This window comes from Palaemon carinicauda, chromosome 4 (assembly GCF_036898095.1).
Source record: "Palaemon carinicauda isolate YSFRI2023 chromosome 4, ASM3689809v2, whole genome shotgun sequence".
NCBI classification, from domain to species: Eukaryota; Metazoa; Arthropoda; class Malacostraca; order Decapoda; family Palaemonidae; genus Palaemon; species Palaemon carinicauda.
This window is the reverse complement of record NC_090728.1, coordinates 86,223,378-86,240,551: the sequence shown is the minus strand read 5'-3', so window position 1 is coordinate 86,240,551 and position 17,174 is coordinate 86,223,378. Positions and strand designations below refer to the sequence as shown.

General features: G+C 35.9%; 1 protein-coding gene across 1 annotated transcript in view; it reads left to right on the top strand.

The window, feature by feature from the left end:
* Positions 1-17,174, top strand: part of LOC137639554 (cilia- and flagella-associated protein 58-like) — a 238,763-nt gene that overhangs the window by 203,534 nt on the left and 18,055 nt on the right. Inside the window, exons 9-11 of the mRNA XM_068371818.1 lie at positions 8,123-8,285; positions 9,387-9,485; positions 14,887-15,015. Of these exons, the coding sequence (XP_068227919.1) occupies positions 8,123-8,285; positions 9,387-9,485; positions 14,887-15,015 (391 nt within the window). The remainder of the gene's footprint in view (positions 1-8,122; positions 8,286-9,386; positions 9,486-14,886; positions 15,016-17,174) is intronic.

Below are 17,174 nucleotides of genomic sequence, written 5' to 3'. Positions count from 1 at the left end.
CTCCATCCCGACGAAGAAAAGGAAGGAGATAGCGGGCTCTGTCAAGAGACTTCTAGATTCCGAAAGGATATCAAGACGCGAACAGGAGAGGGTACTAGGCTCTCTCCAGTTTGCTTCAGTGACAGACCCAGTGCTAAGAGCACAGCTAAAGGATGCAACCGGAGTTTGGAGAAGGTATGCATCAAACGCGCGAAGAGACCTGAGAAGACCAGTGCCGCCTCGGCTACGTACTCTTCTCAGACCTTGGTCCCAAGCCAGGCATCTAAAGAAGTCGGTTCTTCTTCAGCCACCTCCCCCGTCGATGACGATTCACTCAGACGCCTCAAAGGAGGGATGGGGAGGTCACTCTCATCGGAAAAAAGTCCAGGGGACTTGGTCCAAGCTATTCAGGACCTTTCATATAAACTTTCTAGAAGCTATGGCAGTGCTCCTTACCTTAAAGAAAGTCTCCCCGCGTCACTCGATCCACATAAGATTGGTGATGGACAGCGAGGTGGTTGTGAGATGCTTGAATCGACAAGGGTCAAGGTCACCACCTCTCAACCAAGTGATGTTAGCCATTTTCCGATTGGCGGAAAAGAAGAAGTGGTACCTGTCGGCAGTTCACCTTCAAGGAGTCCTCAATGTGACAGCGGACGCTCTATCCAGGTTCACACCGATAGAGTCGGAATGGTCCTTTGACGCAGGATCATTCTCCTTCATTCTGAATCAAGTCCCAGAACTGCAGATAGACCTCTTTGCGACGAAAGACAACAAGAAGTTGCCCCTGTACGTGTCCCCGTACGAGGACCCCTTAGCGGAAGCAGTGGACGCAATGTCCCTCGACTGGAACAGATGGTCCAGGATTTATCTGTTCCCTCTTCACAACCTTCTGTTGAGGGTCCTCAACAAACTGAGATCCTTCAAGGGGGGTAGCGGCAATAGTGGCCCACAAGTGGCCGAACAGTATGTGGTTCCCCTTGGCGTTGGAACTACAGATGAAGTTTGTGCCGCTACCACATCCAGTTCTGACCCAGCGAGTCCAGAAGTCGACTGTCTGCGCTTCATTACAGAAAACCCGGACCCTGCAGCTCATGATTTTCTCGCCCTTGCGGTGAGAAAGCGTTTCGGGATTTCGAAAGCCAGCATAGACTTCCTAGAGGAATATAAGTGCAAATCGACTAGAAGGCAATATGAGTCATCTTGGAGAAAATGGGTGGCCTTTGTAAAGGCAAAGAATCCGCAGGAGATCTCAACAGACTTCTGCTTATCTTTCTTCATCCACCTCCATGGCCAAGGGTTGGCAGCTAACACGATTTCAGTGTGTAAATCTGCTTTGATGAGACCCATTTTATTTGCCTTCCAGATCGACCTAGGTAACGAGATCTTTAATAAAGTTCCGAAAGCCTGCGCTAGGCTCAGACCTTCAGCACCTCCAAAGCCCATCTCATGGTCTTTAGACAAAGTTCTTCATTTCGCCTCGCTGTTGAGCAATGAAGAATGTGCGTTAAAGGATTTGACGCAAAAAGTTATTTTCCTATTTGCACTCGCGTCCGGGGCCAGGGTTAGTGAGATCGTAGCCCTCTCGAGAGAGGCAGGTCGTGTTCAGTTCCTGGATGGGGGGATCTGAACCTGTTTCCGGATCCTACGTTTCTCGCCAAGAATGAGTTACCCACCAACAGGTGGGGTCCCTGGAGAATCTGCCCTCTGAAAGAAGATGCATCTCTATGTCCAGTAGAATGCCTAAAGGTCTATCTTCATAGAACTTCAGACTTCAAGGGTGGTCAACTATTCAGGGGAGAAACATCAGGCTCAAATTTATCTCTGAATCAACTCAGAGCGAAAATCACATATTTTATTCGCAGAGCGGATCCTGACAGTACACCCGCAGGTCACGATCCGAGGAAAGTTGCCTCATCCATAAATTTCTTTAATTGTATGGATTTTGAACATCTCCGTTCATACACGGGCTGGAAGTCTTCCAGGGTGTTCTTTCGCCACTATGCGAAGCAAGTAGAGGAACTTAAGAGATCTGTGGTAGCAGTGGGTCGTGTAGTTAACCCTACTGTTTAACTCTGCGAGGAACAGTGGTCTTAATTGGGACGATTAAGTCCAGGGTGAGTGTGTAGGTACATACTGTACTACAAACTAAATGAGGGCACCAAGTGCCCATATAGACTGTTCCTTCTTTCAAAGGTGAACCTAGCATAAGTTCAGACATGTGTGCCGAGCGTTTCTAACGCTAATGTGATTGATTTGTAATACAGACTTTTAGAACTTGATACCTCGGTATCTTATTAAAGTGGTGTTTAATGGTTTTTCTTTCAGATAAACAAGTTCTGTTTACTATCATACTTATGCTTAAAGTTTTGGGTTATCCTCTTTTATATATATATATATATATATATATATATATATATATATATATATATATATTTGTTGTTAACCTGTCTGTTTATTATCTGTCAATAAACTTGTTCTTGAGAACCTTGCGTCTCTTTCACCTGTGTCAATTTATTGGTATAATTGAGCATTTTAATTCTATGTATCTTATCTGGGATAATTCTGATAGAATTGTTCTGTTATGCAAGCTATGTTGCATTGGTTTATGTAGTCCCCTAATGGGAGGACTCCGTCCCATAAAGGGACGAGGGCGGTTTTATTAGTTTCTTCCTATGCGGATATAAACCTTTGTCCAATACAAGTATTGTGCGGATTACTGGTCAATATATATTGACGCAGTGGTTCTATACAAACTATGCTTTACTTAATATAGGGCGAGACCACTATATTAGCTTGCCTGGTATTCATACATAGATATATGTACTCTTCGAGACTTTCCAGAGTCTAGTAGGACTCTTCCCTGTAGGGGGCAGGAAGCTCTAACATAGTTTATAGTTAGTTGAAAAGATGTATAACGGTAACATCTTAGGTCTCTAGGTCTAGTCGACCGGGAAAAAATTACCTCCGGGGAGTACGGCACATTCTGAGAATCCACAGATACAGTAATGCTCTGGTACACTTCCATCAGGACAACATGGCTTGAGCCCAAAAAACGGATTTTGAGCGAAGCGAAAAATCTATTTTTGGGTGAGATGGCCATGTCATCCTGATGGACCCGCCCTTGCCTTTCTAAGAAAGGGCTGTAGGACCCCTCCCTACATACAGTATCTGTAGCACCTCGTGTACGCTACAAGGAATACAGATGGCGCCAGGATTGGCGCCAGGCACGCATACGAACCGGGGGATAGGGAAGCCTTGGGAGCGGCTCCCCTTTTTCTTTCCCGAATTCGTATCTCACCAATCACCTCCTACGAGACGAAATCTCTGTCCAGGATGTAGATTGCCATGTGACGTGTCTAGAATACGTCCTCTGATATGTCGCGATATCCCTTTCACGAGGGATACTCGCTCCAGGAGTTAGAATTCTGGTACTTTAAGATAAATTCTCTGGGAATATCGCCGTAGTTGTAATATACCCTAGGAAGCTACCCTATAGGAACTTCCATCAGGACGACATGGCCATCTCACCCAAAAATAGATTTTTCGCTTCGCTCAAAATCCGTTATATATATATATATATATATATATATATATATATATATATATATATATATATATATATATATATATATATTAGTTACGTTGCATAACATTACATTTTAAAATATAACTGATTTATGTTAGTTACCTGAGAAAATTTTACATTTATTTTTTCTCAAAATCAGATATTTATTGTTGCAATGCATTGCTAATATATTAATGTATTCTTTCGTGATTATATGACTCTTATACTTGCATTTTTCTGTCTTTGCATAGCTTATACCTATTTCTCTTCAACGATATCAAACGGATAAACATATTGTGCTACGCTCTTTTTTGTGAAACCGGACAAAATATCTCTGCGGTGTTCTTGTATATTCTAATGCTAGAATATCATCATCATTATTATTCAGCTGTCTATAAACGTTCCAGGTCTTTATGAATGAAGTTAATGATAACATAATTAATGAGACAGTAACCCATTAGATCTTAACGTAGCCGTAATAAAGGAGTTACCTTCTAAATCTGTTTTTTATGCATGAAGCCCCGCCCCAATGTGCACTCTTGTTTGGGAAAAAATTTCGCTCCCTGGCCATCCTACTACCTACAATTATAGATAATTCAGAATGAAATTTCCATGAAATGTTACTAAACCAAAAAATGACTGTAATTCCTTAACATTTTCTGGTACTTTTGTTGATTATACAGCTTTAATTTTTTTTCTTAGTCTTGTGAATCCCTTTGACATCAATTACAAAACCTAAATATTCCACTGCATCAATTTCTAAAATATATTTGCTCTTATTTACTTTAATATTTTGTTCATTCAACTCCTTCAGAACCGCCTGTAATCTTTCTCTATGTTCTCTTATCTTCACCAGAGACTAAAATATCATTTATGAAAGTGAATATTCCTTGCATTCCTGCAAAAACCTTATCCCTAGTTTGTGGCCATATTGCTGGACTGCTTGCTACTCCATAAGGTAATCCCTTTGGCCTATACAAACCTAAGGATGTATTTGCTGTATATAATTCTTGTGAATTTTCATCCATGGGAAGCTGTTGAAATCCTTGACTAATATCTAACTTGAAAAAAAAAAAAAAAAAAAAAAAAAAAAACCAGTACATTCTGACATAGTTGTTAACATGTTTTTTTGGAGGTGGTAATGGATGTTGAGCTACCTGAGGCTGTGGATTCTACATTACCTTGTAATTACCACATAGCCTAACTTGACCATTTTCTTTCACAATAGGAACTAATGGTGTAACCCAATTTAAATGTGTAACATTTTCCCATGAACCTTCACTTTCTAACCTCCTGATTTCTGTTTCAACTGCACTTTTCAATGCATATGGTACTGGTCTCGCAGCAAAAAATCCATGAGTGCTATCTGATTTTAAAACTAGAATTACTTTTGCGTTCTTTACTGTACCGACTTTGTCTTTAAATATGTCTTGAAACTCTGATAGTATATTATCCACAGACAATCCATAATTTTGCTCATCTTGTGTACACATAACCTTCAAAATACTTGGACAATCTAACTGTAAATACTGTAACCCATCCAAACCAATTAAAATTTGGCATTTACCTTTAACTACAGTTAATTAGATTTTATCTAACTTCTGTTCTTTATACTGAATATCAAAACCATTATAACCTTTCAAAACTATTTTTACCTTCTAATAACAAATTAGGAATGCTTTTAGCTGTTTTCTCAGATAAAATTGATACATCAGCTTCTGTGTCAACTTGCATTACAAATGGTTTACCATTTATGATCACTTCTACCAATATGTGTTTCTTTGCATTTTTTTGTTGAGAGAATTTATGCGAAACACAAAAACAGTTCCTGAGCTATCCTGATTATCATAAACATTTTCTGCATTATTCTCCTGACTTATGGTATCAACTGCAGCCTTATTTATAGTTTAGGAAATCTAAAAATATTTGTAAAATGTTCCATCTTTCTACAATTCAGGCATATCTTCCACGTAGCAGGACATATCTTTGTTTTGTATGCAAGATGATCAGTTTTACCACACCTATACCATTTGAATTTTTTCTGTTGTTTCTGTAGAGCCTTAAGTTCTGATTCTGATATTTATGAACATTAGTAAGGAAATTTCTTATGACTAGTCTTTAATGTATTGTTCCCTGATTTTCATTATCTTAGAATATTATCCATAGACACTTCATTCTTGTGTTCCTCTTGTGTACCTGTAACCTTCAAAATACTAGGCCAATCTAATTTTATATAATGTAACCAGTCCAAACCTAGTAAAGTTTGTCCTTTACCTTTCACTACCATTAATGGCATTCTGTCTAACTGCTGATCTTTATATTGTACTTCTACGTTCGAAGCACCTGTTACCTGAATATCAAAACCATTATAACCTTTCAAAACTCGATTTGTACTTTCTAATAACAAATTAGGAATGGTTTTAGCTGTTTTCTCAGACATAATTGATACATCAGCTGCTGTGTCCACTTGCATTACAATTGGTTCATCATTTATGATTACTTATATCAATATGTGTTTCTTTGCACCTTTGTTGACGGACCTAACCTGATTATCGTGAATATTTTTTGCATTATTCTCTTGGAGTACAGTATCAACTGCTGCATTTATTTCCTATGCGTACTGTTTATCGAATCTACAAACATTTGAAAAATGTCCCGTCTTTCTATAATTCTGGCATGTCTGTTCCGTAGCAGGGCATTTCTTTTCTTCGTATGCAAGATGATCAGTTTTACCACACCTATAGCATTTTGGTTTTTTTCTGTTGCTTCTGCATATAGATCTGATTCTGATCTTTGTGAGCATTAGAGTTTGGCAATTTCCTATGACTAGGCTTTGACGTATTCTTCCTCTGAATCTCATTGTCTTTCAACTTTGAGCCTATCTTGCTAATTAAAGAATTTTCCATTCTATTGCTTTTAGAACCACTTGTTGTGTTTACACTACCTATTTGATGTTTCTAAAGCTCTGCCTATAACCAATAGCCTACCTTCTCTAGTGTTAAATCTTTATCTCTCTGTAATTTTTTACTTAGCTCTTGTGATGTCCAATGGTCAATAACTTTATCTACTTTAACATTTTCTTACTCTACAAATTCAAATGAGACATCTTGATTCTCAAGTCTAGTCACAAATGCATCTAAACTTTCATTTTCTTTCTGATATGCTATAAATTGATATCTCTCAAAAATGTATTGACCTGAGGAGCAAAATGTGTGGTAAGAGCCTTAATTGCTGCTCCACTTGTGACATTTGTAGGTTTCAGTGTCTTAAACACTTCCTGAATCTCTCTGCCAGCAATATGAAGTAATAATGCCTTCTTGTGTGCATTTTTCCTACTACTTATTGCTTCTAAATAAACCTTAAAGTCCTCACACCACTGTTGCCATCGTGTTGCAACAGAATTAGGTTCTGCAATAATGCTAAAGTATTCAGGATGTTCAATGTCAAAAGGCATTTTTAATTCTTACCTAGGTTAGGTTAGGCTACTGAACTTTACAAAATCAACTTACAACTTCCTAGACAAAGTTTATTCTAACCTAGTTCCTGTGTTGTTAAATACACTTATTGATACTTCATGCAAAAATCATTAGCGATGCACTTTATGTCTCTCCATGCAAAACTAAATTTGGCCTAAGGTAAATGTTTACCTAAGTACTGCAATGCCTGATTGTAACAATTTCAACAACTATCTTATTTCAACATAAAAAAAAAATGGAATGTTAATTTTCATGTTGTCTTCTTTTTTGCCATCGAACTTGATTGTAGCTGGACGTTGCTTGGCTCTTCTGGTTGGCTTTTTTTTTTCTTTTTTTTTTTTTTTTTTTTTTTTTTTTTTTTTTTTTTTTGAGCTAGCATTTATGTGGTGGGCTCTTGCGTTCATCTGGTTATCCTCTTTTGTGCGAGTTCTTTTAGTCCTTCGTCGCCACTATCTTTTATTTGTTATCAATGAATTACCTTGCAACATTACTTTCAATACACGTAGCACATATGGTATTACAGTACAAAATCACACATAATACATGTCAATATTTCACTTATATATATTCACTGACAGAATCAGTAATATCATAACAAATTACATTTGATGAAAAACTTTATAAATAATGAAGGTTAAGTCTATTCTGTCTTGGTCTTCAGACCAGTCATACGCCCCTACAGATAAAATGTCCCATTTGAAATCCTCTTTGATTATCAGGACAATTGCGTAACATAGTCAATGTTGTATGTAAGTATTATGTTTGTAATAACTTGAAATGAACAGTACAAAAATTTTAAAATATGCTAAGTACCTAATAAGAAAAATTTTGAAGTTCCAGATATTTCACGGACAAGCTTGGACAGTTGACGCCATTGGAGATTCATTCGATGTTAGATCATGAAACTAGAAATTTATTGATGCAACATAAAATCCATGCGCAATCTCTCCTGAACATTATTGAAGAATTATTATATAATGTTGGGAACAATCGACTCCATGATCCAAAATTATGCTGCATGAAATTCAAAAGAGATGTAAGTTTATTTGATAGGCGTAGGACATTGAATTTAATCAAACGCTTCTTATTTTATTATCAGGGATGAACGAGAGGTGTTGTCACGCCATGTTAAATTGGTGGAGTCCCTCAAAGTGGAGTTGGTGAGAATGCAGAGGGAGCTGATTTCGTCACAGAACAAGAGAGCTGTGCTGGAAGAGGAAGTCATACGGCGGGAAAAGGCCCATAGATGGACCACACTCAAGGTCTCTCTCTCTCTCTCTCTCTCTCTCTCTCTCTCTCTCTCTCTCTCTCTCTCTCTCTCTCTCTCTCTCTCTTCTGCTTTATGTCAATTTTGGCTACCCGATAATGCTTATGGAAATACATCAATTCATTTCGTAAAATATTCCTCAGAGGAGTATGCTATAAATGCATTTATTAGGGATATATTCTCAATCGATAATTTACTTTACCATTTAGGATCAGAATTACTAAAGGTATGTTTAGGAACATCATAGATAGGATGTTCAGTCAATACATTAAAGAAAATGATACCTTCAGTGAAGAATAAGAATGAAGAATGAAGAAAGCAGGAATAAATATGAAATATCACGGGATTCGTTGTCAAATGTAGCCATGAATAGATAGGATCAGTAAATGTAGAGAATTTTGCTTACCTGTTGGATTCTTAGATACCTTGAAAAATCCCTTGCAGTAAACTTTTATGAATATGCAACTAGCTTAATTAATGACACTTTGTTAAAATTCATATTTTCTTCTCTATTTATTTTTCATAATATTACTTCATTTACTAAAGGAATAAAGAACACTGAATGATATATGCACAACAAGATTTGAGAAATCCAGGATTAATCTTTTTAGTGATCATTAGGTCCCCCGAAAGGTAAGCTTCTGTTTCCGTGACTTCTATCAACTTTTATTTTTGTAAAGGAAGGCCAAATAGTTTCTTCTGAGTAAGAACTGCGTATCTTACTATCTCCTTTCTTTCCACTCTGCTTTTTCTTTGAAGTTTGATATAGATAAGCCATTGGTTCGTGTGATTAGCCAGAGTAAAGTGCTGGACAAGTCCAAACAATTAGATCATTTAAATCATAAAAGTAAATTAACTGATGCAATACAGCCTACGAGGTCTAGTACGAGTTCTGCAACTAAATATTAGGGCGATAAATATCAACAACTTTGTGAAAATAAGTTATACATATATTTCTTCGAAGATGAACTCCCCTTCCCCTCCATCCCTACAACTGAAAATCTGTACACTCCATAAATAGCAACATGGAGAATTTCCTTCCAGATTTGAAAGAAACATCTTTATAACCATCATCCTCCCTTCTTTTTTATCTAAGGCATCCGACCCCAGCAAGTATGATCTTCTACGTAAAAACCAACTACTACAGAAGAGATTGGTAGCGGCCACTCAAAGGGCGGCAGCGAATGAAGCCGAGGTAATTTTAATCATTTGTATATATTTCAGTAGAAACAAAAAAAAAAAAAAACATGCAAATACACTCAGTCTTAGTCGTGTACATGGATCCTGGCTGTTTCTAAATGTTTGTTCGAAACGATTTTTCTTGATATTTTAGGTGATGGACTCCGTTGCATTTAAGTCGAAATGTATGAATTAGGTTAAACCTATTTACTGTACTCATTCCAGGATCAATATAAACACTATTTACTAAAACTTCATGATAATGTTATAATTTTACTGTTGCAACTAAACCTATTAGATTACAGTATGTGATCAATTATTACCCAAATACTAAGCCACAAATAAATCATTTACAGTGGTACCTCTACATACGAATTTAATTCGTTCCACAACCGACTTGGGATGTAGAAAATGGTCGGATGTAGAAACGAATTTTCCCTTAAGAATACATTGAAATAGGATTAATCCGTGATTGAGCCCAAAAACCTTCGATAACTCCTTAATAAATTACTACACATAATTACACATGACAATATGTACTCTAAATTAGATAATAGACATGTAAAAAAGAATAATTATCAAGAAATAATAAATAAGAAACAGGTTTTTAGCGTCACTTTACCTTAGAAAGTCGAGCGCAGGTATTGGTCTTGCTAGGCAGAGAGGAGACGGACGGGCGGCGAGGAGGTAGAGAGGTTGACTACGATAAACGTACACTACCGTAACTTATTCTAACTTACACTAAGTGAACTTTAACCTAACTTAGCTTATTTATTTTTTTTTATTTTCATACTTTATATTTTTTTTACATTTTCTTTTTTTCTTTTTGATGATTAATTTTAATCACTTTCACTCTACACTTAAAGTTGATTGAATATTTTTCTCTTAAATCTTTGCCGTTTTCTTTGTTTCCCTTTCTTTCGCTTCACTCTGCCGTTTTCTTTGAACCACTTCCTTCCTCTTCATCACGAGTTCGCTTCATAGTTTTTTTAAAGAAGCTATCGATAGAAAGTTGCTTGATACAGCTTTTCAGAATGTTTCGAATATAAGTTAGGGAAACATCATCAAACTGCGCAACTGCATGACAAACCTGCAATTTCTTTGGCTGATATTTGTCGATGAAGACGACCACGTCTTGATATTTTCCTAACACCTCTTTTATTTGCGCCGAGCCTAACACATGTTCTACCTCCTCGATCCCTTCCTTGTCATCACTCATGTGCTCAGACATAGCATGGAGTTCCTTGAGCTCCTCTGTAGTAAGTTCGTCGTGATGTTCTTTTGCAAGTTCACTCACACATGCTTTTCAATAATTCCTTGCTAAGTTAGTGTAAGTTATCGTACACGTTATCGTACAAAGTCACCGTCCCTACCTCCTCGCTGATCTTCCGTCTCCTCCTGCGTAGAAGTCCCTACACCTGTGCTGGCCTGTCTCTAAGGTAAAGTGTTACATTACAACCCGTTTTTTATTTATTATTTCATTATTATTATTCTTTTTTTTTGGTTTGTAATATGTATTTATTATACATTTATTGTATTAATGTCACGTGTAATTATGTGTAGCCTTTTATTAAGGATTTATTATGGGTTTTTAGGCTGAGGAACGAATTAAATCAATTACCATGTATTCTTATGGGAATATTTGCTCCAACATACTATCGTTTTAACATACGAAGTAGTTTCTGGAACAAATTAAGATCGTATGTAGAGGTATCACTGTACTTTTGTTATTCATAAAGAATTGTTTAGGTATAAACAATTGATGTTTGGCGTTAACTGTGCTCAAGAAATCTATCAACTTACTTTACAACAAGTATTGTGGGACTGTTACAACTTACTTTACAACAAGTATTGTGGGACTGTTACAACTTACTTTACAACAAGTTTTGTGGGACTGTTAAGGTGTTAAGAGTGTTAGCTGATGACAGTTTTTGTTGGTACTAATATTAAGCAGCATGACAACATTGCGTTATGTAAATTTAGAATGCAAAAGTTAATTTTCATCAGACACATTCATACAAAAAAAAGGCATTGAACCTAGTGATTATATAGTTAAAACTGTTAATGAGGCCAAAGGCCAGGAAAAGTTAATGAAATAAGAGAGTTTTATTTTAGTTATGTAATTAATCACTAGTTCAACTGGTCTTTGTTCCACTGTGGTTCACTTTGCTCTCAATTTAACATTATCTCATTACTCCTCTGTTCTGGCAAACTATAGCTCTGTTGCTCTACGCTTGCGAGCCTTGTGAGCGAATAAATTGGAGTTATTCTAATTATCTAAGAAATCTCGCTTAGCTACCTACATTCATAGTCATCGTGCATCAAGCACAAGAGTTCCTGGCTGGTAGCAGAGCGTGAGATTTCTGGCACATAAGTCAGAATACTGTACGTTGGCTACGAGGTTACTGTAGACTATATTCAAACACAATGCTACTTATAATTTCTATTTTGGGCTCAAGCCATGACGTGCTGATGGAAGGTTCCTTCAGTAGCTTCCTAAGGGTATATTTGACTTCAGTAGATATTCCCAGAGAATTAAACTAAAGGTTTCACAGAATTCTAACTTCTGGCGCGAGTACCCATAAGGTTTCCCTTTTGGATATCGTATATCAATGGACTCCCAATTGATTCGAAGCTCCTGACTTCACCGTCGCACAGACTTGCTTTGGCTAGGGACAACAGAGTCTCTGACTGCAGCAATGTTGTGGGGTGTCCTTGATGATTACGGTCATACAGAGTGTGATTGTCTGTTAGTGTCTTTACAATTGAGGTTATGCACAGTCCCATGGGTTCTGAACTTCTTGACCCATCTGTAGATCATTGAGTGGACAGGAGATTCTTGACATCTGAACCATTCTTTGAATTGTAATTAAGCTGGGTGGATAGACTTTTTCCTCAGTAGTCCATGGCATCTCAAAAGTCGAATTTGGTAGACTCTTAGAACATTATTTTTTCTTGATAAATCTGAAAAATAAAAGGAATTGATTATTTATTTCAAAAGTTATTCAAGTTTAGGTGATGACCGTTTTTTTTTTTTTTTTTTTTTTTTTTTTTTTTTTTTTTTTGTGTGTGTGTGTCACCCTGTACAAAGCTTGAGTATACAAAGGTCTCTTAAGTTCACTCAAAACAAAACTGGGTAATTATTCTTAAGAATTATTCTAACAAATCTTTCTTTGATTCTTTACAGGATAGAGCGAATACTAATTTAAACACTGCTGATTGGAATAATATACTCTTTACAAATATAAATATATTCTATATAAATTACAACACCTTGAAAAGAATTTACAAAAAACAAATAAATCACTCCAAATATTAAGTCTGAATAAAACTTGGATTAAGACGAAAATGTTACGATCTGAAAATTATATAACCACTTGACTCGAAATATTGAGTCTGAATAAAATCTTAGACTAAGACAAAAGAAATAATACTTATAAAAATTATACAATCACTTGTTTCACTTCAAATTAAATTTTGCACACTATGTAATTAGTCCTAACACTCAATGAATACAGTTGACCAGATAAGGATACAAATACCTTTCTCGGTACTACAGGGCCAGTTACAAAAACTCTAAGAGAATTTTCATAAATACTCATTATGTTTACAAAAACCCGTCACACCAAAACTCTGAGATTTCACTGAACACTTTTAAAACAATACACTGAGAGGTATGTGAGAGAGAGAGGGGGAGATGGCTATGACTTAAGACTGGGATTCTGTATCTGATGTATGCAACCCTGGGGTCACCTTTTTATGAAACTTAGGTACTTCCAGAAGATTCCAAAAGATCTGGAAGCGTGAGGGATTGGCCTAACAGCGACGCCAGAGTTTCTAACCATCACGTATTGAACAGGAGAACCAACCCCTCTATATGGCAACCCTCCCCAGCCAACTCCGCCCACCCATCATTCTCGGAAATAAAAAAAAAAATATCCTAACACTAGGATTTTTGGGAATCTTCCAAAGTACAGGCCAGACAAAAGAATTGTGTATTTTCTCTCAAACATGACGCAATACCTCATAAAAATATAAGAGAACATTACATAAGCCCTTGTTCCTATCATGTATGGTTACATAAGACTTCGTAACAAAAATATGTGAAATAAAAAGCAATTCTTAAAAATAATGTAAATTTACATATACTGACTTAACTGAAGAATACAACGAAATCAACGACGAAAGTCTTACGTAATTTACATACAAATCTTAGATTTAAATGTGAAGAACTCATCTTAGAGCTGGCTAACCTCTTCAATGCACATATGAAACAAATAAAATACATGAATAAACTACTGTATTTACTCTACACTAGACCAACTTCGTAAGATATATATATATATATATATATATATATATATATATATATATATATATATATATGTGTGTGTGTGTGTGTGTGTGTGTGTGTGTGTGTGTGAAAGCACAACAACAGTGCTTAAATTTATTACATTCCAGGTATCCTAAACTAAGAACTTACGGGATCGTCCTCATCAGCATTGTACTGTAAATGAGTACTATAGTCCATTTCTTTTAGCGATGCATATTTGCACCGACTCGCGGCGGTGCCCTTTTAGCTCGGAAAAGTTTCCGGATCGCTGATTGGTTAGAATTATCTTGTCCAACCAATCAGCGATCCGAAAACTTTTCCGAGCTAAAAGGGCACCGCCACGAGTCGGTGCAAATATGCATCGCTAAAAGAAATGGACTATAGTCAGCACTCTTGTCGTTGACCACCACATTGATGTACGTAAACGGATTTTAAGCTTGCCAAAATCGAGTACGCACAGTACAATCAATTGGCAGCAAAATTTACTTAGGAATAATTGATAAAGTGAAATCATTTTGCGGAAATGATAGCCTATGTCTTTTTCATAACTCACACCACACCCTTAAAAAAGCATGGCAAAGATTTTGAAATATAATGGGAAAAGATGTTAATATCCACCACCATCATCGAATATATTTGAGAGACATTACATGAATCATGTATTTTTTTTTCTTTTTGTCTTTCTTAGGAAAACTGTGGATTGGTGCCCCTACGATATAATAGAACAGTAGTCATGTTCAGAAATTGAAAAAAGTTCGTCATGCAAGAACGCAATGATTTTGTATTATAATCCCTTGTGACACCAGTTTATAATAAATGTCTCTTAATCTTGTCCATGCAGTCGTCATATTTTATTCACATTTTAATGCTATCTTACTCTCTTTATTTCGGTCGGTTTATATGTTTTGCTTGCGAGTAGGTCTAGGTCTATTTAGTCATTACTCCTAGGAGATGGAAATTATAAATGTCACCACATTGCACCTAGGGCAGGCTCTATAGCATTTTAGAATTATACTTCAAATATATATTTTGTAACAAGATACCTATCATAAAGAAATATTTTTTTCCTTTTTTCGTTACCCAGGTTGCTCATAAAGATCGTGAGGTTGAAGAACTGCGCCGAATGGTGGAACGGTCTGGCGCGCAACCTGACAGCGGAGCTTCCAAGGCTCATTTCATTCAACAGTTACGAGCAAAGGACGACCAAATTAAGGTCAGCAGGAAATTGGTTTTGAAATTTAAATTTGAATTAAAATGCATAAAAAATAATCTATTATACATTAATTGGGTTCTTTAGCAAGTTACCAATATTCAATTTATTTAATCATTCTTAATACAAAATTAGTGGTTTACTTTTTCGGATATTTTGTCGTTTTTTTTTTTTTTTTAATATTAGATATCTCGTTTCTCACGTCAAGTTTATCATGATAATAAACTTAAGCTTTCTGAAGTTCTAACTTTGAACGTGTTCGATGTATTATTATCATTATAAGATTCACTGCAAAAGAGAAACATATTTTGATTACCGTAATCACATTTTCCTCATTTGTTCTGATCATTGTTTCCTTGTATCATCTTTAGCGAAATAAGGTTTAGGCCTATAGTTAACAGTTAAAATACTATTTTGAATTTTTTACTCCTTTACTGCACTAGTACACTTTTATACTTACTTGTTTACTTGTTTTGGGTTTAAATCCAACCCTCCACTGAAGTCGAGTGAACTACTTCTCGGTCGGGTCCATATCAATTATCTAACGAAACATTTTCATTATAACTTATACAATTCTTTGATTGTAGCATCTTCCAAATCATATGATCTTGTGAAAAGTAATGTCTTTAGTTTCTTCTTAAATTCAATTGCTCCCTTTAGATCCTTCATTTCAGTTGGCAGTTTATACTGCCAACTATTAAAGGATTACGAATGTAAGATCAACACCTCTTCGAATGTCTTTATCCCTCTTATTTAGTGGTAGGCTACTTATCACTAAATTCGTTTTATTTCTCTTGATATTTCTGCCCATATACAGTAGTTAGTTTGATAAGATCAATTTTGGTACCTTAATTTCCTGCCATAACTACAACTAAGCTAGCAACTTCATTGAGTTTCTAATCGAAATATGATCCAGATACTAAAATTATTCTCAAGGTAGGTGGACATCACAAGGTGGTTTACACAAGGGAGCTCCTTATTAGAAGTTAGAATGCGATTGTTTAAAAAGCACGTACATTATATGCAAAATTTCATTCAAAATAATGAACAGTAATGCTTATGAGGATGGTTCCTGGTTACTTACTGCTCAAGCCACAAAACCAGGTTGCAGGCACTCTATCAACACTTATATAGGTACAAAGCTTCTTCACTTAAAATCTGTACTGTAATTAGACTTTTTTCTATATGATACCACAAACAAGTCAATGAAAATCTTCAAGTAATAGTTTTATCACTTTCTACCTTAAAATAAGTTGGATAATACATTATTATCAGTTTTGGCAATCTAGGATGGTATTTCTAAACCTTTTTTTTTTCAGATTCATGCTCCGACCTATGTAGGATATGCCACCAGTTCTCTGCTAGTATTTTGCAATTGTTAGGACATCTCCTACTGTTTACCTCTTTGCATGCTTTTTATTGCTTTCTTTACTTCTCCTACTGTTACTTTTGGTACCGGCTTGGGTGTTGAATTATTTCAATTGGTAAAGTTATTACCTATATCACTATTGTAAAGCATTAAATTGAAATCCTTTGCAAGTTTTATCACTCCATTTGTGTTGTTGATACATCCATTTTCTGTTGGCATCTTATTCCAAGTCTTCTTTTAATTAACTCGATGATTCTTCCTTTCTCTAGTGTTTCCTCAATTTTAGTCAGACTGTGTTCAGGAAGGTTTTGGGTTTTTAGTTTGTTTATTGTTTTGGATAATTCTAATTCTTTTTAATTTCTCTTAGATTTTACCCTCATTTACAATCTTTTCTTTATTAAGTCTTTGGTCTTTCCCGATAGTTTCTTTATATTGTTTAGCAATCTGTTGTGCTGGTTTTAATACAAATTTTGTAAAATTACTGTTCATTTCAAATGTACTTGCTTCCATTTCATCATGTAGGTGGGAGTACCTATTTTGTATGGCTGAACTAGAATGATCAGATTTTTTCTTATTACAGTTGTGTATATTTTCTTTCTTAAAATTAGTTTTCCCTTTCTTTCCTTAGATCTAAACCAATCTTACTTCTCCCCATTTTATGATCGCTTGACTTTAACTTGTTTAACACTGTTACATCTTTAACGCAGAATAAAATTTATTTCGTTTTTCGTTTCTCCATTTGGGCTATCCCATAACCATTTTGCATGTTCCTTTTAATAAAAACCGGTTTCAT